Source organism: Rhyacophila brunnea, unplaced genomic scaffold (genome assembly GCF_057557595.1).
Source record: "Rhyacophila brunnea isolate RB1 unplaced genomic scaffold, BYU_Rbru_1.0 scaffold_4, whole genome shotgun sequence".
In the NCBI taxonomy this organism is placed as follows: domain Eukaryota; kingdom Metazoa; phylum Arthropoda; class Insecta; order Trichoptera; family Rhyacophilidae; genus Rhyacophila; species Rhyacophila brunnea.
In genome coordinates this window covers 31,398,303-31,421,809 of record NW_028233068.1, presented here as the reverse complement: position 1 = coordinate 31,421,809, position 23,507 = coordinate 31,398,303, and the positions used below count along the sequence as shown (strand labels likewise).

General features: G+C 32.7%; 2 protein-coding genes across 2 annotated transcripts; both read left to right on the top strand.

Moving 5' to 3' along the window:
- The first annotated feature begins 1,098 nt into the window (after positions 1 to 1,098).
- On the top strand, positions 1,099 to 3,555 carry LOC147067260 (uncharacterized). The gene is made up of 2 exons (XM_085954982.1): positions 1,099 to 1,147; positions 1,434 to 3,555. Exon 2 carries the CDS (start codon positions 1,636 to 1,638, stop codon positions 3,553 to 3,555), a length of 1,920 nt encoding a protein of 639 aa, XP_085811108.1. The 5' UTR covers positions 1,099 to 1,147; positions 1,434 to 1,635.
- Positions 3,556 to 4,504: 949 nt separating this feature from the next.
- On the top strand, positions 4,505 to 23,191 carry LOC147067259 (uncharacterized). Its single transcript, XM_085954095.1, has 11 exons — positions 4,505 to 4,756; positions 6,690 to 6,744; positions 8,682 to 8,744; positions 11,342 to 11,505; positions 12,582 to 12,752; positions 13,583 to 13,716; positions 15,868 to 16,116; positions 19,378 to 19,509; positions 19,614 to 19,706; positions 20,153 to 20,325; positions 22,235 to 23,191. The coding sequence occupies exons 2-11, from the start codon at positions 6,734 to 6,736 to the stop codon at positions 23,040 to 23,042; spliced, it is 1,998 nt and encodes a 665-aa protein (XP_085810221.1). The 5' UTR covers positions 4,505 to 4,756; positions 6,690 to 6,733; the 3' UTR covers positions 23,043 to 23,191.
- The last annotated feature ends 316 nt before the right edge of the window (positions 23,192 to 23,507 follow it).

Sequence of the window (23,507 nt, the reverse complement as noted above, 5' to 3'; positions counted from 1 at the left end):
CTGTAACCCGACCTCAATGTCTGTATTTTCTTTTTAACATCGTCGACCCTTGCCTGCGGCTCCACCTTGATTAAAATCTCCAAAAGTTCCGCATACGCCAAGGACTTGGCATCACGATTCTTGTATAGTGGGCTGGTCGTCTTCCACAACGATGGGTTGTCTTTAAAACAACTAATAAAATCTTCCAAGAAACTTTTCGAATGCGCTCGTAGATCTACCATTGTTGTTATCGATGTGAGATGTCCGAACACTTTGAATGACAGTTAAAATAATGATGGCGCTGTCGTCCATCGGCATAGATATAAATAATGTGACGGTAAAGCGTGGTGAACGTACGAATTTCAGCGGCTCGGCGAGTAAAATATCAAACATGTTTGAAATCCAACGAGCCTGGTCTGCGGATTAAAAAGTCCGCAGACCTGGGGTGCACCACGCGAAAAAAAAGTCCGAAGACTGTAAATCGTCTGACTTGCGTGCCAATGGAGCGCCGGCATTAACTTCCAAGTCGTTTTTTTTCATACAAAATTTTATGAGCACCACATGCCGATAGCCTGAAATGATTCATTATTTTCCTATGTTGCTTAGAGAACCTTCGTACACCGACTGGTGTAAAGTATCGTATTACCATAATACCGTACAGTAGACAAAGGGTTATTAAGTTGACGATTGTTTCTTTCCTTAAAGAAATAATAATAATTATAATGTATTGTATCAATGTGAAAATATAAGTACAGCAATGAATCCGTTCTACTCGGGGAGTCCCAATCGTTTTTTTTCTAATTCAGATGGAATACGGTGAATTCCCGGACATACATACTGAAACTAAACAGACTAAACTCCATTTTCTTTTTCTTTACTTCCTCAAAAGCTCTTCAATTATTGCACAGACAACATCGTCGCGTTAGATAAATAAAATTATAAGCCGATAATTGAATAGTGTTTAGATAAAAAGCTAGTAACTATTACCGGTGCAAAATTTATTAATATTGTGGTGATAATAATAATTATTTGCAATACCATTTTGGATTTACCAAGGGTTGTGTAGTGGTAGTAAATGAATTTTGAACTGTTCTGAGTTCGAATTTGTATCTTGTTAACTAGTGATTTGGTGCTAATCTACATAAGAACAACAGCATATCCAGAAAAGGTAGGTGCTTACTTTTTTTATTAAATTAATTATTTTAGACAAATTTAATACCTATATTATGCTCTGGAGTTTGATGATTGGCAAAATTTCGTTAGGTACTTAGTATTGAGTGAAATAATAGCAATATTTATTATAACTGAATTAATTATTTAACTGTGGAACCATAATATTATATTATGTACCTTTCTACTCGGTTCGTCCTATTTTCATAGGTACCCCTTACTATTATTTGGTGTGAAAATAAGCTTAGGTACCTATATGATTTTTTTTTCAAATTAAATCTTAGGATCGAATATGGACAGCGATGGTTCGAGTAGATAAACGACGCCCCAAAAATAGTTAAGCCAGCTAAAAGGTTGCAGAAGTATCGTGATGCTTGGGAAAAAAGACCTGAATTCAAGGGATGGCTAACCAAGGATTATCAATCTAAGTTCAAAGCCAGATGCAAACTATGTAGCGTAAGTTTTACTCCGGAAATACAGGTAATAATGGGTCATTCTAAAGGTAAAAAACATCTAGAATTATTAAAATTAAGATACCATAATACTCAAAAAACTACACTTTCAGATTTTTTCATAGATACTAGTAAAGCCGCGAAGCAAAAAAATACCAACTGTGCAGAAATTCAACTGACGGGTTTTTTCGCGGAACATAATATATCATTTAAAGTCGCTGACCACCTAACAATTTTATTAAAAAATATTTTTTCTGATTCTGCTGTAGCCGATACGATATCACTCGGGCGAACAAAATTGACAGCTATACTAAAAAATGTAATTTCTCCAGTATATAAAGACAACTTGGCAAATATTCTTAGACATACTAAATTTAGCGTATTGACTGATGAGTCCACTGATATTTCTTGTCAAAAAACGTCGTGCATCGTAGTTAGGTTTTACGACAAAACCACTGGTAAAGTAATAAGTACATTGTGGGAGTTGATTCAAGTTTTTTCAGAAAATCAAAACAATGTAAGCGATATCAGTGCAACAGCAGAGCATTTGTACAATTTATTAATTTCAACATTTACAAGTAGAACTATTCCGATGGAAAATATTATTGGTTTTGCATCTGATGGATGCAACGTAATGATGGGAAAATACAATTCGGTGGCGTCTCGGTTTATGGATAGCTGCCCTGGGATCATCATTTTAAAATGTATTTGCCATTCTGCACATCTTTGTGCCAGTGAAGCCTCCAAACGTCTCCCAAGACGCTGTGAAGATTTAGCCCGAAATATTTACAACCATTTCAAAAACAGTTCCAAACGTCAACATCAATTACGGGAATTTCAGAACTTTTTGAATGTAGACGTACATAAAATGTTACATCCAGCACAGACCCGCTGGCTATCGTTAAACCAAGTCGTTAATAGAATACTAGAGCAATGGGATGCTTTAAAGTTATTTTTTACCCATTCATGGTTTTCGGAACGCCTTATTGCGACCGAACATATTCATAATGATCTTAATGATCCATTTATGAAATTATACTTTCTCTTTTTGCAGTGGATTCTCCCGAAATTTACTCGATTTAACGAATATTTTCAGTCGGAGAGAGTTGTAATTACCACTTTACAAGAAAAAATTGGCCAACTATATCGTGATATTTTGATTTGTTTTATGGATAGAACATATGTAGCAGTTACTGACTTAGACCTAATAAATCCAACAGACAGCACAAAATACATAAACAAAGTCAATATGTATATGGGAATTCAAGTTCTTAATCTTTTAAATTCACCAGAACTTAGTAACCATAATGATTTGAAAAATGACTTCTTCACTAGATGTCAGGAATTTATGATAACGTCATGTATAGAGATCAAAAAAAGATTTAAATTTAATGATCCCGCATTAAGTTTGCTTAAATTGCTAATACCAAAAAACGCTACATCAAATGAGTTTAGAAATTCCTACCCTTCAATAGCTCCGCTGTTAAATATTTATGTACGCATTGTCCCATCGAATAATCTTATTTTACAACAGATGATAGATGATGAGTGGAGGAAACTTCCACTTTGTATTGCGATCACAGATGTTATAAAAAATGAATCGGAAGTTGACGTGTTTTGGACTAGTATTTTAAAATTAACAAATGATTTAAATGAACTAGAGTTTGAAAATATAGCCACGTTTGCTCTTAGTGTAGTAAGTCTTCCTCATTCGAATGCCGAATGTGAAAGAGTTTTTAGCAAAGTAAATTTAATAAAAAATAAACAAAGGAATAGACTGATTACATCTACATTAAATGGTACATTACTATCTGCAGAATGTGTCAAAAAGAGCGGTAATTGTACTAATTTTCAACCTGATGCATCAATGCTTAGTAAAATTAATAGAACAATGTATTCTGGTGTTGATAGCGAAACAATTGAAGATGACGATTTTATAATTATTGACAGTTGATCCCCTGCAATATAATATAATATTATCTAAATAGTTAGGTGCTGTGAATCGTGATGAATCACCATTAAATTTTATAATACAATATAATTTGTATTAAATTTTTGTAACAGGAAGCATATCGGCTGGATGCAGTTCTACGTTTTCATGGTATGTTATTGTCTATTTTATATAATTATGTAAATGTATATAATAATAATTATGATTGTATCTATTATTAATACGATGTCTTTCGCAGGTGTTTGGGAATAAGGAGGTACGTATATATTTTGAAACGATTGTAAAAATCCTTTATGTTTGTTAAGTATTATATTATGTTATTTTTTATAGAGAAAACGTAAATACCTCTATTAAACTGACCTATTAATTTTGGTACGTTTTGCGACTAGACGGAATTTTCTGTATGGAAACGCAACCGACTAGGCGTTTTATCGACGAGCAAAGCGGACAAATTACGACAATACCAATCTAAATAAAAAATCTTCACAGCAATATTGTCCTGGCCAGGCTTGCCATATTGCTTTGCTGTGAAGGTTTTTTTTTTTTATTTAGATCGGTTTTGCCGCAAGTCACAAGGTAAACTCTCAAAGAGTGCTGTGGAATATGCCTCATGGGGAAACCACAATAAAAAAAACGCGCCATCGTACTTTACCTCTTGGGTGGTTGAGGAAATTTGTACACAAAGACAAATAATATTTTTTTTACGAAAAAAGTTTTAATTAAGTAAGTACTTTATTTATTTTTATTGGAGGAAAATTTTTTTGAAGTTATCTAAAAATAGGGCTTTCTAGGATTTTTTGGTCGCGTACTATATTTTTTCCTCAAATACTATAATTTTGGAGGCTCTGTACTATAATTCCACTTTCAAAATATGGCAACACTGCTGCACAGGCCAGAAGTCACATCTTTTACAGCTTGCAGCACTGAGCAGAAACGTCAAAAATTGACAGATGACTCCCGAAATGTCAACAAGCAAAATAGCATAGCATGGTTATATAGCGCAATATCTCTCAAAATCGCCCATTCCGCAATCGACAGTTCTGGAATCCGGACAGTTCTTAGATCATTGAGGCCATAGACTAATATACTTTTATTGAGTCCATGTTGCTCGTTGAGTGATTAAGTGATCTGTACGGTGATAGCATTTGTTGCAATATTGGCTACTGAAAAATAATCTCAAGTGCATAATTATCGACACTATACGGTAATAGTTATTATAAATCCATTGTGCAATATTATGTTGTTTTTTTATCAATGAAATTTGGCATGTCTTAATACTCATATTATTATGATAATAATAAAATTGTGCATAATCCAATCTCTTCATTATACATACCTAGCAGCAAACGTAGATTTTTTTTTAAAATCCAACAATACGATCGAAAATTGTATATAAATCTATTTTACACATTATGTTATCAATAAAGGCTAGTGGTTCTCCTCCAAGAAAGTAATACAAAATGTAGAATGATGTCAGATTTTTCTGGCAGTGCAGCGACTCATTTAGGTGTTGGTATCGTTACTTTCAAATGATACAACGCCATTCCAAAGTGATTTCGACGTGACCGCAATGCCAATAGTTCAACTGAGTACCTCTCGCAAGCTCGAATTACTATTTTTCCGAAACGATAAAGAACACTTAAGAGTCACTGTCTCTTATTTCAGCTAAGGATGGTCTTGTAATCTTTTAATGTTTCATGTAGGTATGTACTTATGATGTTTTAAAAAAATATATAATAACGGGAGGATTTACAAATTTGCCAAAATCATAAAATACAATAAGATTTTTGTTTTTCAAATTCAGTAAAAAAACTCCGAGTAGACCAGGGGTGGGCAAACTGCGGCCCGCCATCATTAATTGTACTTCTTATTACGAACAACTTTTTTATAATTTTTTAAAAAATATTGACAATAGATTAAAATTTGAAGAATTTGTTGTTTCGTAAATGTATTATCTCAGTACGTCTTCCTTGCGTCTTGTCTCATACTATGTAACCACTATTTTCTACGTTGAATATCGTGACACATTTAAATACTTTTAATTCCGCGTTGTAAAGAAAAAAAATATATATGCCCATGATATGGTAAAAAGTTTGAATGGATTTCAATTAAAACTCAAGTAATTCCTTCGACAAATATCAAATAACAACGTTGACCACCTTCCAACTTTGAAGATGCTGAATATAATATCAGAATATAAATTTGACGAATATGGTAAAATTATTAAAGCTCGGAATGACGATTTTTCACAAAGATTGGGTGACTTCCAAAAAATTGAGACAAGTTTAGCAAAAGTACACGATCCATTTTCAATAGATATTGATAGTGTACCGACAGAGCTACAACTTGAGATTATTGATCTGCAGTGTGACACTGATTTAAGAGAATTGCATCGTCGTGAAGAAATCTCCAAATTTTACAATGCCCTTAATTCAGACAAATTTGACCAACTTAAAGATTATGCAAGAAAAATGTTCGTTATTTTTGGATCAACCTATATATATAGTTTTGAGACTATCAACTACAAAATTAACACCTGAATTTAAAAAAAATGTAGGTACTTACAACAGTTTCATTCTTCTCATTATTTTTTTTGTATTGTTTATTTTTCGTGATAATAAAAACTGTATATCTAAAAATGGTATTTTACTTGCGGCTCATTTTGAATTCTCGAATTTGGACCTACATCCAAAAAGTTTGCCCTCCCCTGGAGTAGACAACAATAAAGACTTAGTTAATCGACTATCGAATGGTAAAAGGTTTAGTTTATCTTTTGATGAATTGACATCAGTAAGAAACTGTCATTATTTAAATCAATGGTAATATTATAGTACTTTCTCCATATCGTCATTTTGGTAAAGGTCTTTTGAGGCAAAAAACCAAACCAAAATCTAACAATCTACTTATTTTTGGGTTACAGTAAATTGTGCTAGTTTTTTGGTTTGGTTTTTCATCTCAAAAAACCTCGATCACAAAAACGATATGGAGTAGGTACTATAGAATCTTCGGTAAAATTTCTGCTCATTGTCAAAAGTGCCAAATCCAATGAACCTAGTTTTACTTGATAAATGGACACAATGATAAAATATTTTTTTATTAAAATGTCAATTAATAATACTCCAAAAACATTATTTCAGATAATCATCATATCAATTTAGCCGGTCTCCAACTTTCTTGAAACATGGCTCAAACGTAAGTACAAACTGATTTTTTTTCATTAATGAATGATTTTGAAACATAATAAATGAAAATATGATACCTATAATAGATCTACCAGTATAAATTGTCCTCTGAGTGAGGGCACAGCATGCTAACATTTTGTATAACATTCAGATTTTTTTATACTGTGAAAAGCTTAGTTCAAAATTCAAACAGCGAACGATTTATGTTTGTATATATGTTGTCACCTCCGAAAGGGGGGGGGGGGTGATGGATGAGTGCGCTGGACCCCCCTGATGATGTAATGTCATGTCAAGTCACGGTGGTATCGTCTGCTTCTTCTTTCGGGGACATGTTTATGTTGATTGACAACGCGGAAGTACAGGCGAAAACAGGGCGTTTATTGTTCGGAATATAAATACAGTAAAGTACAGCGTACAAAATATTTAACAAAAATATTTTTAAAAAAATAAATAAATTTGAATTGGCGGGAGACGCCGACGGCCGCGGCCGGCGTCCTGAGAGACCAAAAACCGAATGAAATAATCCCTTTTTGGAGAGCAGGTCAACTCTCAGCAAGAATAAAATAAAACAAATTCTGTCACTGAAAAATGACAAAAACACTCTGCATATTATGTACCTGGCTTATTTCTGAGAATTTCGCTCACCACAGAAATAGTCAGCCAGACCTTTTTTTAGGTACCTGCTTTGAAAAGGGCTGTATTTCTTTGCTAGGTAGGTACATATTTTTAAATATTTGAACTGGGTACAAATACATATTTTTTCAAAGTAATCTCAAATCAGATATTCTAGGTGCTAGGTACATTGTATGGCTGGGAACTTTGCTTTCAATATTTATGTAGGTAAGTGTACGAATTTAATACCTATTGGTCAAAATTGGATGAAGGCTAATGTAGGTAATAATATTAAAAAATGATATTAATAATTACTATTTGCTTACGGGCTAGAAATTTGCCTCGCAGTCGATCTGTTCATGTTTGCATGAATCAACCCAATGATGATTCAGGCCTCATGGCCTTGGATCCTCTGAGGATGCCATGGTTTAGGCGGTATCAATGTATATATACATAGTAGGCATATAAAATAAAGATTAATACTTCTTTATTTTTTCAACATGCAAGCACGAGACATGTATCTATACTTTATCATCATCATAACCGTGCGTCCGTGAATTTCTGATGTTGGGTATGGGCCTCTATATGTGCTCTATCTTAGATATCCTCTTGATATTTGGTTATTGATTTGTTGGTGTCCCCACACTACCGTTACTTATATATTTGGTTTTGTGACAACTATAATAAGAGAGAGTCTTATGACTTTTTAGTAATGTAGCAGATTCTGCAAAGTTTTTTTTATCTTATTGAATTGGTAACCACAGAAAAATTAATATGTTGTACGTTGGCATTGAAACATGCCGACGTCTTTGGTAGTTATTTTGATGAACCTATGTATAATATCCATGTATGGCGTGAACATGTTGATAAGTCTAAAAACATCAATCCTCTGGGCAGCGATTTGTATGATTGGCTTTCTGTGAATTTGTGCTTTCCATGGTCTCTGGGCTTTAGTTTCTGAGTCAACTGAACTTTTTATGCCTGTAAATACAGATCTTTCTTCAAATTTCACTGCACACAGCTCATTGGAATGTTCAATTGCTGGGCATAGCGTCGAATTGATGTTCCCGGTTTGTTGACACATTCTGATTCACTGCGTTGCTGCACAATTGTAATTCAATCATTATTTTCATAATATATTTCTACACGATTTATACCTACCCGTTGTTGTACTGTATAGGTTTCCATAACTAATTTACCAGAATATTATATGTGTTTAATTGAAATGACAAAATGGGAGCAAATTTTTTTAGTAGAATTTTAACAACCCATCACTGATTTTAACCATTGGAAAGGTTAACTATTTCTCTATAATTATATATTTTTACATTTTAGACAATCAGCCAGGGACATACAACAAATATATCTGGAAAATCTGGGCGACCGAGACTGGGACATGTAAGATTTTTATAATTTACAAAAATTATATTAGGTATGCTTTCTGTACTATAGATATATTATATCCATACATAATCTTATTTTATTGGATATTATCTTTCACATAATAAATGTAATATTGTAAACTCTAATCTTTGTCAGTTGTCTATATCTATCGCGATACACATAAATATAGGGTGGGGGCTAGTGTCACTCTTATCATTTTGATTGATAATACTATGGAATATATATTTTTTCCTAATATGTTTATTCTGTCTTTTCGTATTTTTTGAAAAATATACCAACCAATTTCCACTACTCTCTTTATCATTTCGGGCAATATTGTCGTGGTTTTTCATAAATATTGTCCTTTAGTTATGGTGTAAGGCTTATTTACATTTAAAAGAATGCCACAAAATAATCAGAAAAAAGAAAAAATGCTAAAGAAGAAAACTGCATGCTCGCATTTATAAACCCATTTTCACTTAGTGAACAAAATGTAATGCAGATGCCTAGTAACATATAAATGGAACTGATTGATTTAAAAACAAATTCATTATTGAAAATGAATTTTGATGAGCTTTTTCCAGATCAAAATGCTTCTGACATAATTAATTTCTGGTGTTCATTACCCTGTGAACATTTCCCAGAACTAAGAGAATTTGCAAAAAGTTAATGTTGCTTTGGATCGACATAAAGATATGAACAAGCATTTTCATCCATGAAATTAATTGAAAGCAAAACAAGGTCCCGAATAACTGATTCAAATTTGTAGAATTCTCTGCTGCTCTTAGTAACAAATTTAACACCAAACGTTGAAAGGCTAGCGAAATCCAAACGCTCAAAAGCTCTCTCTCTCTCTCTCTCTCTCTCTCTCATCACACCCAACAACTGTGGTCCAGAGTTATCTTCACCAAACGAGACTCTCCGGCAGCTGTAGCACCATCAGCGGGGTGGGGTCCACGACAGCGATCACCCTCTCGTTAAAGAGATCATTTCTGACTATTGTAGACTGGTGCTCCATTAAACGTGTGTTTTTTGAACTGGAATAAATTAATTAATTTAATTGCGTGATTGAGTTATCCCTTTTCCTCCCCTAAGCGAAGCAGATCCTACCCTATCCCTACTTTCCAACCCCAACCGTGAACGTAAGAAGGTAGAAAAGGTGCTCGAGTTGTACGGCGCATCTGAACTTGTCTGAAAAAAATTGGCGCATGGTATGCAAAGGGTTGGCCACCCCTGAATAGCGTCACTGACAAAAAACGTTTCACATCTTTTGTTTACAAAAAAATAGTGTTCAATGATGTTTTCAGCAGGATTACCATTCCATATAAACTTTTAGTGGATGTAACGATATTTGATGAATGCATTTAGGATTATCCGTTGCCCAGAAATGACACATTTTTCGTTGACGTGGTGCCAGATGATTATGATATTTATCACAAAATTTCCACCGAGTTACAATAATTGACTTATTATTTTTAATAAAAATTATAATGATCTCAGTTTGTATTTTTCTATTATAAATTTCACACTTTACCATAATAAAATAAATGGTAACGTGATATTTTCCCCACCTGTATATAAACATCAGTGGCATGCGGTGACTTGAGATCGGGTATGCGCTTCATTATAAGCAGTATTATTTATCAAGCCTTCAATTGAGCGATGGTTTCTACTGAATTGTGACCTTAATTTTTGCAGTACAATGTGAAAATAAGATATTAGTTGAATTTATTTTTATAAAAAACAAATCACACAAATTGATTTGGTGTACACATGTCAACATAATATTCTTTCACTTTTTCAAGAATGTTCCTTTTTTGAGCTGATTATTTTGAATTGATGTAAGTAAACAGAAAAAACAAGAAAGAAAGTGTTAAAATTATGCTAATAAAAATGAAAAATGTGTGTAATGACCATAATATATGAATCGAAAATGTAGAATGATAAACAATAACCACCTTTGATTGGCTAAAATAAAAGATTTTCCACCAATCAATCTGTGTTGTCTAACCTTGGCGTTGTTCACTACAGACATGATTATAAATAGAAATGTGTGCGTGCATCTGCAATTCATTTCAATAATTGCGATGCATTTAAGTGAATGTGTTAAAATAAATTGAATTTTTAGTTTTAATAGGTATTTAGAAAATAGAGGGTCTTGTACGCCTTCACAGTAATAAAGTTTTCACATTCTTTTATTGAATTTACTGTATTTTTTGTCAGTGTGCATTTACCATTTTTACATTTACATTTGTGAGTGTGTGCAATGCCTGAAGATGCCGAATGGCGAAACCCGGGTCGCAAAAAATGACTCAAATGGAATATTACAAAACTTTAATCAATTAGAATTTAATATTTTAAATTGAATTTTGAATTTTCAGACTTAAATTGCGGGATATAAAAATGTAAAACTGGCAATTAAATGTACCAAAATGAAACAGGACTGCAAAAAAACTATTAGTAAATAGCGGGAAAATGTAAAATCGGAGTTTCACAGTACCTACTTACTTTTCTAAAATGCAATCATAGTAACAACATACTGCATGGGTAATAAAAATACAGCAAATTAAACATATAAATATTGTGTATGAGATTTCACTGTGTTTTTCCAGGTTCACTGAATCCGACTATCATACTATAAAGTTTAAAGTTGCATATGCTATTTATGGTCCACCAGCAATAGAAGGCGATTTGAGTAACATTGCTAACGATCCCGGATATACCAAAGAACAATACGATAAAATTTCACCTATTTACGAGAAAATTAAATCTTTTGGTAAGGAACTGTTTACGATACATATACATAATTAACTATTTTTTCTATTCAACGAATAATTCACAATATTTAAGAATGTAATATTATAAGTATTGAACATACATAATTTTGAAAACAATTCTGAAATATTGTATTATAACCAATAGAATTTTTTTTTATTATTATTAGCAAGTTGCAATTATTAGCAAGTTGCAATTATTAGCAAGTTCAAGTAAGTTACAACACAAAAATATCTAGGAGTAATCCATGTTTTCAAAATTATGTATGTTCAAGTATATTTAATTTTAATACCTACTATTTTGTGAAGCATCTAGTAAATGATTGCATGGTTGAAATCCAACATGGCAGCTATTTAACAGTGGATATCAGAAGTTGATTAATTATCATATTATGTCAGATATTACGCAAAAAAATTAGTTCAGCCTAGCTCTGGCAATAGAGTAGATGGAAATTTATCAGTAATTTGAGTATGTGCAGTAGTAAGGTTCTGCCCTGTGCTAATAAGGGACGTTCAAATTCAAAATTTTCAACAGATATTTACCGGTTAAGTGCCCAAAGCGTCTTTGGACGCCCTAATTACACCAATTCTTATGTTAATTACTATCAATCAACTAATTGCGGCATAGAAAGGATTAAGCAAAAATAGCTTTGTAAATATTTCATTTAAAATAAAACATGAAATAGCTTACACAATTTGACTCAGCGAGGATTATAGCTTTATTGACCCCACACATTCAGAGGGAAAAAAATATTTTTAGAATATTTTACATCATTTTCATCTAGAGGCGGAGTGCAAAGCTATGAAGCGGCAACTCTAGTAAGGGGTTAATACAACCTCCACTCTGTGTAGGCCCATATGATCCTCTTAGTGATGTATGTAAAATATTCCTCGGGTCTACTAGTCCATACTCTTTTGTTAGTCGGTTACGAGTATTGCACAGAACTTTTAAAATGTGATATATAGATTGCTGTCATCTTGGATTTCACAAAAAGGAAATCTGATGTTTTGCAACTTGAATCTACTGATAGTACAATATCTTAAAATATAGGTGAATAAAATTGACACATATTTTCAGGTAAATACTCGGACAAAAAACGTATATACATGTCTATTTTATTTGTATGTTTAATTCCTGAAAGTGACAAAATAACTAATATACAATTTTGCGATGGAATGGAGGTGGAAGATATTCGTGTCAGCCCAGTGTTCAAAATAAGAAAGTGTATCAATGCACAGAATACGTCAGGTAATTATTTTTATCTGTGATTTAATAAAAATGGTAGTTAATCTTATTATCATTTGAAATTGGACAACATTATTTTACACTCGGCTCCAGCCATACTGACCGTGAAATTTAAAAAGTGTCAGATGTTTTTTACCAAGTATTGCAGCAATACCGCTTTACATTGGTTATTTACGTTAGAAAGACCCCTGCGCAACCTCAATATTGAGAGGTTAATGAAGATAATTATGTGCCTAGAATAGGTACATATGTAAATTTGATATCCAAGTGCGATTGCACTAAGAACATATTTTTAAAAATGCTGAAATATTCAATGGGCATGTCTTCATATGAATACGTGTATTAAATAAGGCTCTAAGTACCAAAAAGTAGTATTGCCTGTAGTTACAAAATACCGAGTCATTGCAGTAAAATTTCATGAAGCAGACCTTTTGAAAAATGTAGTTTTACAGTGAAGCAATCACGGCAGCTTCTATAATTTTAGGAACTCGCAAGTGTCAATACACCATCGTCAGCTATTTTATATTGAATGCCGTTGACCACTGCAGTGCTACTAACATCATTATAAATAAAACACGCCAACGGATTTACAACGTCGACAGGTTTAATTATTTTGCTGTATTTTTTTGACTTGCTTGAGGCACTTAGACTATAGTTGAAGTTATTGGAGTTGGTATGTAGAACATTTTTCTATAAAAATGTCAGTTTTTATTTTTTTGGTACTTAGCGCCTTAATTAATACACGTATTCATATTATGACAGTGTGTTGAAATTAGTATTATTTTCAAACAAAAAAGTAAGTGTGTTCTTATTGAATATCTTTAATTTTATAGGAGGTTGTTGTATATTCTTGGATGACATTGGCCGGGAGTACCAGACATGGAATGATTATTTAGAAGCCAACAAGATGCCCAAAGGTATTATCATTGCACCTCGAAATGGAAGATATTTTGGGGGCCTGATTGTTGTAAGTATTATAAAAATCAATATACAAGATTTCAGTTTTCTACCATAATTTTTACCATAGTTTAGTAATGTGAGATACTATAAACTATACCAAAATATATTGGAAGAGAAACTTATATGCAGTGCTCGAATCAATGTTCAAATACGATAACACATCTTTAATCTTCCTACACGCATTTGTATTAAAATTTACAGTAGGTATGCATAGGTTGTCAGCACTGCCACTGTATTACATATACTTTTTTTTTTATTTATTTGCTGGCCCTTAAAAATTATAATATTGATTTCTCTTTTAATCTAAATGTGTGGAGTACACTAATTCTCTATGAAAAGCATCTTTGCCTAGGCACTTCACTCAAATTACAGAAGGTATTTTCATATGAGACGTAGAGTTACAAAACCTGCTCTGGGCGATTTAAAAAAAAAATAGCTTTGAATGTACACAGGAGTTCTTTCGTAAGATCTATCTTCTGTTCTAGGTAAGAGTTGTAAATTCCTCTCTGTTTCTTCAAAAAATCAAAATAGGTATCGAGGTGACAGACTAAAGCCGGTCTGAAAATAAATTTGTTCTGGTAAAACCCTCTCTGTGTAACCGGCCAATCAGACGCCGCGATTTAAATAATGACTTCACGAATGCTTTAATCTCTGTACAAACCGTCAAAACGTTAAGTGAGGAAGGTCGTAATTTTGCTCTGACTATTTTACTATTTTTTATTTTCAATAATGAATGTTTCCATAGTTAGTGTGACAGAATCTCAACTAGGATAATCAGTCAGGTAGCGACTGACAAAGACCGCTATTGGGATAATTAAAATGCATTTATTTGAATAAATACAGCTTATACATTGGATTTGACATTTTTTTATACTTTTCCATATGTAACGGAAGAAATATAACATCTAAAATTACACTTAAATCATCATAATATGCCCAAAACAGTTTTTCGTGATTTAGCCATTTCGGTAGATCGCGTAGGATATTTTATCATTTATAAATTTGCCTCTCAAATTTTTTTTATTGGACTCCGAAATGAAAAACTATCCAGCTGTACCGTCAAAAATTTTCAAAAAGATGGCCCTTCATCAGAAATTGAATTGATAGAATTTCAATGTGATTTGTCGCTTAAGAGCGTTGCCTCAACTCTAGAATCTGTATGGCCTTTCGTCCCAACAGAAAAGTATACAATTTTAGTTTGAATTGCGCTCAAAATGAAGGCATTGTTTTGTTTTACCTACTTATGTGAATCAACGTTTTCCACTATGAAGGTGGTTGAAAGTAAATATAGAAACTCACTCGCAGACTTTGTACTCACAGATGTACATCTTGATAATTATTGCATTTGGATGGGAGTGACAAGGTACTCACCGAAAATTGGAAAAAATGTGGGGGCAAGTGAATGCCATTCTTTTCACTAATTATTTTTACTTTTACTCACACTTATTTCAGGATATTTTTCAATTATTATTTTGTGTAAAAATGAATAATTTGAAGTACGCATATTATGTTTTATTGGAAGTTCGATGTCCTAATTTATTTTAAGTAATATAATATTATTATGAAAATTTTACGAACCGGAGCACTTGATAATTTTACGAAAATATCAACATGTATGTTTTATGTATTTTATGAAAATAAGTATGTTAGATTTTTTTTGTTATATGGCCTATCTAGTTCAGGCGATCAAATTATTTTTTCCACGAGAGCGATAATTTTGGGGATTCTATGAACCGGAGCCCTGTGTATGGTATGATAAAGGACGATGATAAAAAATTATAAAGGAGGAATATGTATAAGTAGCTCGCCAGACAATTTCAATCTCTGAAAGTAGCTCACATCCATTATCCAGATTTCGTTATAATCAACAGTTTTATATGAGGATGAAAAAAGACGTAGAATAATGTATTGATGAATGCTATGAAAATATGTTTACTTCAAAGTATTTTTTTTTCCGATTATATGGACTACCTTCATCCCTAATTTGTCTGGATAATCGAGACTTTACTGGAATTATGTAATCAAATAATAGTAAATATAAAGTTATATTCACAGTATTTGCACTTTCGTATTAGGTAGGTAGTGTATTTTATTCCCAATAATGAAACAATGAATTATTTTCCATAGACTAAAATTTTGACATGATTCATATTCACAGGAGAAGATGGAGGTGCAATTGGAAATTGTAATGTCGCCAGCATGCTCATTTATGGCTAGAGCTCGCAAAGCAGGTGAAACAGCAGGAACAGTGGTGGCGGCAGGTGCAGTGGGGGTGTTGGGCTTTTCATTTTTTGCCCCCGTGGCGGCCGGCGTGGCTATCACCGCGGGCATTGCGTCAGCGGTGACAGGCGTATTTGGTGTCGCCACTTCTAGTGCAACTTTGGCCGATCGACATCAACACGGCCAGGTTCATTATCTGATTTTTAATGACAATGTTTTCAGTGCATCCATCTTGCTCATACTCTGCTCATATTTACATATTTTGTACCCATTATAAGTTCACTAGCTGATTTTATACCGACAACATTTTCTCTTAATAATTCATAAATATTGGCATCAATGGTGAATGTTGAGGAAGTGAATCGCATCTCATTTTCATGTATTTATAGTGTGTTATTGTATAATATCTACCTATTTTTATCGTCCTTATCATCATCAACCTGGACCAATCCACTGCTGGATAAAGGCCTCCTCAACCTGATTCTACTCTTTTCTGTCACATAAATTGTTATATCTATCAAAACCAATGATATTATATATATCAGTGGCGAAGGGTGGAGGTAGGCTGTTAAGGTTTGCTATAAATAGTGCACACTAAACTTTTTTAGTCGTATGTATTTGTTTTTATTGAACTAAGACTACAATTTACAGATGGTGTTAGTTAGTTTTTAAAGATCAATTAAGCCATGCCTAAACGAAACCATAATAGTTTTGGTCTAATTTGAGCAATACGACAAAATTGTGCACACTTTTTCATTCATAGTTATTTGTTTTCGTTGGATTAAAAATACATATTACAAATATTGTTGGTTATTTTTTTTAAATTTATTAAGCCCTGACTAACCAAACTATAATAAATAAAAAATATTATTCTATTTATAAAATATTCAAAGTTATGTATGATTTAATTGCATAATTTTAGATATTTTATAGATACACATGTATTTTTTGACTATTATCTATTATGGCTTGGTTTCTCAGGGTTTAGCTGAATTTTAAAAACTAACCAACACTATATCGACCTTGTTCAATGAAAACAAATATGTATGTCTGAAAAAGTTTAATGTGCACTGTTTATGGCGAATCTTAACAGCCTACCTCCACCCTTCGCCACTGATATATATATATAATGCCATTATCATCTCGAGCCTGAATCAATCCACTGTTGGATAAAGGCCTCCTCAAGTTGTTTGTATTCCTGTCGATCATATGAATTTCTATATTTATCAAAATTGTTGATGTTATATCTACCTATTCATATCGTCATCATCCTCATCAACCAGGATCAATCCACTGCTGGATGAAGGTTATCTCAACCTAATTTTACTCCGCTTGATCATATGAATTGCTATATATTTATCAAAATCAGTGTTATTATATACCCTATTTTTTATAATGCCATTATCATCATCTACCCACTGCTAGATGAAGGCCTCTCCAAGTTGATTGTATTCCTGTCGGTCATATGATTTGCTTTATTAACATTTGTTTCAATATGAACGTCACGAACCGGGTAACGTTTATTGTCTTTTACAATAATTGAAGGCGTCCTCCTAAAAGGGGTCTATATGCAAAAACAAAATTGTTCAGGAGAGGAAAAAAACGTTTTATTCAATCATGCGAGTTTTGGAGTATATCTGTGATAATAATCATGTTCAGGAAAACACTCTATCATTGACAAATTTTTTATTTTTTTTATTTTGGATAATAAAATAAATCATATTGACCCCATCAGCATTATAGTATTGCTAATATCTCAAAAACTATGACAGATAAAATAATAAAACTTTCCAATAACGTGAGCAATGTTTTAGTCAATAAAATCTCTTTTTGACATGATGTATTATATAGACCCCTTTTCGGGGGACGCCTTCAATTATGTGATCAAGGACTAAATTTCAGTTCAAATTTGATTTTTTAATATTATTTTATAGCTACAAGTAGTTGTTTTTGTTATAGACAATGAAATAATACAATGTTTAAGTGTATCTTTTATTTTACACGGCTAATCTTCTTTTACCTAAATGGAACACGTTGGAGTTTAATTATTCACTTTTATGATAATCAAATTTAGGTATTGCATTATATTTGAATAATTGAGATGTATAATATATCATATTTAAATGCACGTCTATAACGAAAGATTTATATACCTACAAATAGATTGTATTAAAATGTCAGTCGTAGCAATAGGTGATTACCACCTGTTCTACTAGGCCCAGCAGCCTGTGTTGGATTTGAACGACATCATGAAGGCCGAAATCCCGAATAGTTATATGACTACGCATATGACCCCAAATTTACAATGGCAGTAACGTCTTACAAATCTGCAAAACCCTGAATAATATAAACATTTTATATACGTACTTTACTAAAATGTAAACTAATTTATATATAGATTTGCAAATGTGAAAATTACAATGGGTTACTCACTATTTCGATGCCATGACTGCAAATAATTTTCAAGGCACATACAAGCATATAATATAAACATAATATAATAAAAGTAGACTTACCCATTACTTTATTTTATCAGCTGTCAAATTGCAAAACCTTTTTATCAATATGGTTTAAAAACGCCAAACATAATATTTTATTTTATTTACACCAGTATTTCCCACCGTGGGGCATACGCCAATTTGAATGTTTTGGGGGGCTATGTGCAAATCGTTAATATTTGTTACATTTTTTTGTTCTTGAAAAACACATTTTCGAAATATTTTTTTTGATATTGCAACCCTGATTTTTTGAGAAAAAGATAGCAGCACTGTTATATTTGTACGTTTCCTTAATATTTTTACTGAAAAATGGCAGGAATATGAAGGAGAAATTTGAAAAAAGGTCAACAATATATTTATTATTCTCTTGTTAGGTAACTATAAAATTTTGATAGGGGGCATGGAGATTTTTGAAGCGTAGAAGTGGGGCATGGCACAAATAAGGTTGGGAAACACTGATTACACCAATATCAACTCGAAAAATATTGCATGATTGCTTTTGTTTTGAAAATAAGTAGAATTGACATGAAATTTGAAAATAATAACATGACATCAGTGACAAATAGTCTTGCAGTTCGAGTGTTGATTGGCTGGACCATGGCTGAGCTCTGATTGGTCATTGAACTAGCCTTGTGTCATTGCGACTTCGTGTGTGACCGTACTATCATCTATTGACGTGACTGAGTATTTCTGATGTATCTAGTGGTCAAGATCGCTGTATGGAACATATGAATATAATATTTACGTCTGTTATCTATGATTAAGACTGAGTGTGGTGCGGGGCGGATGGTTTGGAGGGTCGTTGTTTGTGTTGTTGGTTTTTTAAATAAATAAGTTTGATCACAATAATTTTCAAGAAGCAGTCTCACTATATAGATTCGAAATGATAAAAAAGACTTGACAGCATTGTAATGATAGTATTCTTTATTTGAAATGTTATTGTTATGCAGAAAATCAGTCTGGCTGACGCAGAGGCAAGAATGTGTTGGCTGAACATAGGCGCTTGTGCAACGGGAGTATTAGCAGGAGCTGGTTCACAATTACTCTCCAATGCTGCCAGTAAGGGTGTAGTTATTGGAAATGTAAGTACCGCAATCCCCTCTCTATATAATAACAAAACAAATAACAGCATACGATAAGGTTGGGAGAAAAATACCTCATTCATTTAATTTTATTTCTATTCCAGGGGTTAAAGCTAACTCATGATGCAGCTATATTAGCCGCCTTAATATCAGGAAGCGCTGGATTTATTAACAGTCTCTTTACCTTAATTATGAGGGTAAGTTGTTAACAAAATTATCACATGAATTAAACATTGGAATCTAGTATGATTGAATCATCTGTTGCCAAACTGTTTTCATCTTTGATTGCATCCTATTTTGAAATGGAACTGTAACCAAACCTTAAGATCCCCATACCTTGTTCCAAAACAATATTTTTTTTTTAAGATGTAAGAATGTAGCATCCATTATTGTAATTACACAATTGGATAAAGAGAATCAAACATATTAGAAAATTTCATAATTTTTTTGTTCCCAGTAGGATTTGACACATTTTGCTTGCTGGTAGAGTGGTTTATCCCTTAAGCTATCCACTCAAGTGTCCTTCTTGTGGATGATTTCTAATAAATACTCAGTAGAATGAGGATGCTGTCCAACAGTATTAAAAATAGAATTTGTTATTGTATTATAAATTTCATATTATAATTTTAAAATGTTGTTATAGTTCAACGAAACGGGAGAGACTCCGACGACACTAGAATTGTTCCAATTGGCATCATCAGCATTGTTCCTCACCAATTCTTTAATGAACAACAAAATGGCATCTACCATCATTACTGAGTCACAGAATGGCACAATAGTCAGCTATCGGTCGACACTTCGCAGTGGTCGTCATAGGTAAATCCTTATTTGTCATCACTCACTTCATACTTCGATCCAGTAAAATCCATACATTAAATTTTTACCAATGTACATCATGGTAAATACATTTTACATTTGATTATTACGTATGATTATGAAAGCATCTGTGAAAAATACATTTTCAAAAAACACAATGATTTATGAGAAACAAGAAGGTCTATTCTTTTTTTTTAGTACAGTGGAACCCCGATCTACCGTTCTCGCATAAATCGTTTTCCTGCATGGATTTTTGATTTTTGAAAGTCCCGCCAAATGCCCATAAGAACAATGTTAAATAATCCCGCATTAACCGTTCCCCGATTAATAGTTTTCCTCTATCTATCGTCTAAATATTATGGTCCCGTCACAAATATTATCCCGATTGACCGTTTTTATTGAATATTTTTCATTTTGCTTTCGTAGAGTTGTTTATGATACATACATACAGATCTTTCAGTCGCGTCGCTTTGTTTGCCAAGGTCGGTCGGCGCTCAGTCTTGCCTCGCATCTCGTATCACGAATTTTTATTAGTTGCAACTAAAATTCCCCCCATGTAGAAAACTAGAAAGAACTAGCTGAGAAACTGAAAATAATTCAAGACGTCGAAAAAAATCCAGGAGAAAAATGAGTTGCCATTTTTTATATATCCCGCATCTATCGTTTCCCGCATGTATCATTCTTTTTTCAGGGTCCCTTGAAAACCGTAGAATCGGGGTTTCACTGTATAGAACTAAAAATGAATGTGTACCTATATGTAATCGCTAAATTCAATTACAAGTTAGTTACTGTCTCTGTTGAAAAATAATGTTGATTACATCTTCTATTAACACTATGTGGTCAGGCGCTTCGACCAATAGAACTTAGCGTGTAGCCGGCGATTTTTAACGATTTGTGCAAAAATATAGTACATACACAAAAATATAGTATATTCAAGAGAATCATCGCTGACACTTTTATTAAAAGTTAAAAAAAATATCCTGATTACTTGATAATTTTATTATATTTATGAACTAAATATAAATATCATATCTGCATTATATCTATCAGTTGTCAATTTAGTAATGCACTCTGCATGTTCTCAATCTGAATTTATGCAAATATTCAACTCATTATATATAAAAAAATAACATATATATCATGGTATATCATATAATTCTAAAATAGATAATAAACATGCAAAGTCCCACATTTTTAAAATCCTCTGGAAGTTATTTTGACCTTCGTGACATGAAATATGCTTACAATGCATTTCTTGTCACTTACACTAAGATCGGCAGTATAACAACTCATAACTTTTAAGATTTATGACCCGCTTGTCTAAAAATGGTCTGCTTTTGTGGAGGTGGCAGCGGGTTTGGTCACTATTCTGTGTAAACCATTATATAAAAATAAAATCAATAAATCAATCAACACAACGTATTCTTTATTATATTGTAATAGGTGCATGTATCATACAAAATGCTTTTACAATTACGTAGGTAAATAATTATAAAGATTTTTTTTATTAAGACAAAATAGATTTTAGATATAAGATTTAATAATACAACATTCTTTATTATAATCGGTTGATCTTTTTTCAATCATTGCGGTCTAATATTTCATGCTGGTATGCAATCCTGTATTTTTATGTAAGTCGCAGACAATATACCGTATAAAAAAGCATATTTTTAAAGAAATATTACAAACCATCGGCTGCCACCGACACTGAATGCGTAAACCAAAGCTAATTGCACATTCGATATTCAAAAGAAGATTCAATATTACTTTTACCACCCGTTCATAATAGAAATCTACTAATGTTTCTTGTTCTAATGTAATAATAATTGATATTCCAATTAGGCCAATGTGACTGAAATAAAGTTTTTCATTTAAGAAAATGTTAACTTACTCATGTTAATTTTTGTAGAAAAATGTTTGATAAGATGGTTGCTGAGACTCGTCGCACACAAGGAGTCGCCCAGGGAAACTCTGAAGTAATCCAAGGAATCAGCCGCATTACCAACAAAGACCAATTTTTCCAAGGTGCCCTTCGCCTCAATAAAGACCTCAACGAGCATAAAGTGAAAATATCAATCGATAAGAGCGGACAAGCTCTCCTAAATGGGGAACATGCCATTAACCCTGACACACTTTCTGCATCCAGCTCTGCACAGAGAACGACAATCCTTAAAAGTGTTGGAGAGAATCAAATTACAACACGTAATGTGTCAACCAGCTTAGGGATGGAAACGAGGCCCAACTTTATTTCTCAAAATCTTGTTAAAGATGCAATCACTTTTGCCATCACCAGTGCCAAATTGATTGACTCGTTTCCTGATTTCTCTGGCTCTAATTCTGATATTCTTGACGCTGTGGCAATTCGCCTAAGTAGATTTTCTTCAGAAGCTTATAACTATTTTGTTCAAATTGTCAATGAAGTCTACCGTACGATTAGCATTGTTCTGTGGGAAAGACTTCGTGCTTTGGAAATCCGGGATACTGAGCTATTTGAAAAACTGATTTGTTTTATACTCAGTAAATTGAAGCAGCTAGCACTCGATGAGCAACATATTCCAGACATATTGAGAATGTTTTTTGAAAACGGTCACATCTCGCACACAAAGATTAAGGAATTGTTGCTGGGATTTGAAAATGTCGTCAATGCTGAATACAGAAGAATAGGTTTTAGAGAAGTGAGATGTAAAATATGCAAGGGGATTCGGTTTGCTGAGTGAGGGCACATCCAAATTTTATTACAAATGTACCAATTATTTATGCATTTAAATTTTAAAATATAATGAAAAGTCAATGAACTGTTGTATTGTTCACCCCGCATAACCATGTACGCTTTATTTTAAATTTAAAAGATTAAATATCTAACACTATTTTTATATTGTATATGTAATTTTTTTAATAATATGTAATTTGATCATTTTAAAAACCCCTTTAGTTCTGCACTGAACATCTGGATATCAATAATAATATTATAATAGACAATTTCCATAAAATGTTTTTTGAGATTTTGATTTCAATGAATTGTATTGTCAAACTCTATATGAGTCGCTTAGAATCATAACTCACATATTCCAAAAATCAAGTTTTGAGATAATCGCTAAAAACCAACAGAGCACTATTTTTTGTAATTAGTATAACAGTATTGAACTCCCTAGAATATTAATGAGTGAGAGACTCGAATAACT

Coding starts and splice junctions, on each gene's coding strand:
- LOC147067259 (XM_085954095.1), top strand. Junction 16,117..19,377: donor ATCGACATCAACACGGCCAG/GTTCATTATCTG, acceptor ATTGTTATGCAG/AAAATCAGTCTGGCTGACGC. Junction 19,510..19,613: donor AGGGTGTAGTTATTGGAAAT/GTAAGTACCGCA, acceptor TTTCTATTCCAG/GGGTTAAAGCTAACTCATGA.
- LOC147067260 (XM_085954982.1), top strand. CDS start 1,636: ATGGGTCATTCTAAAGGTAAAAAACATCTAGAATTATTAAAATTAAGA.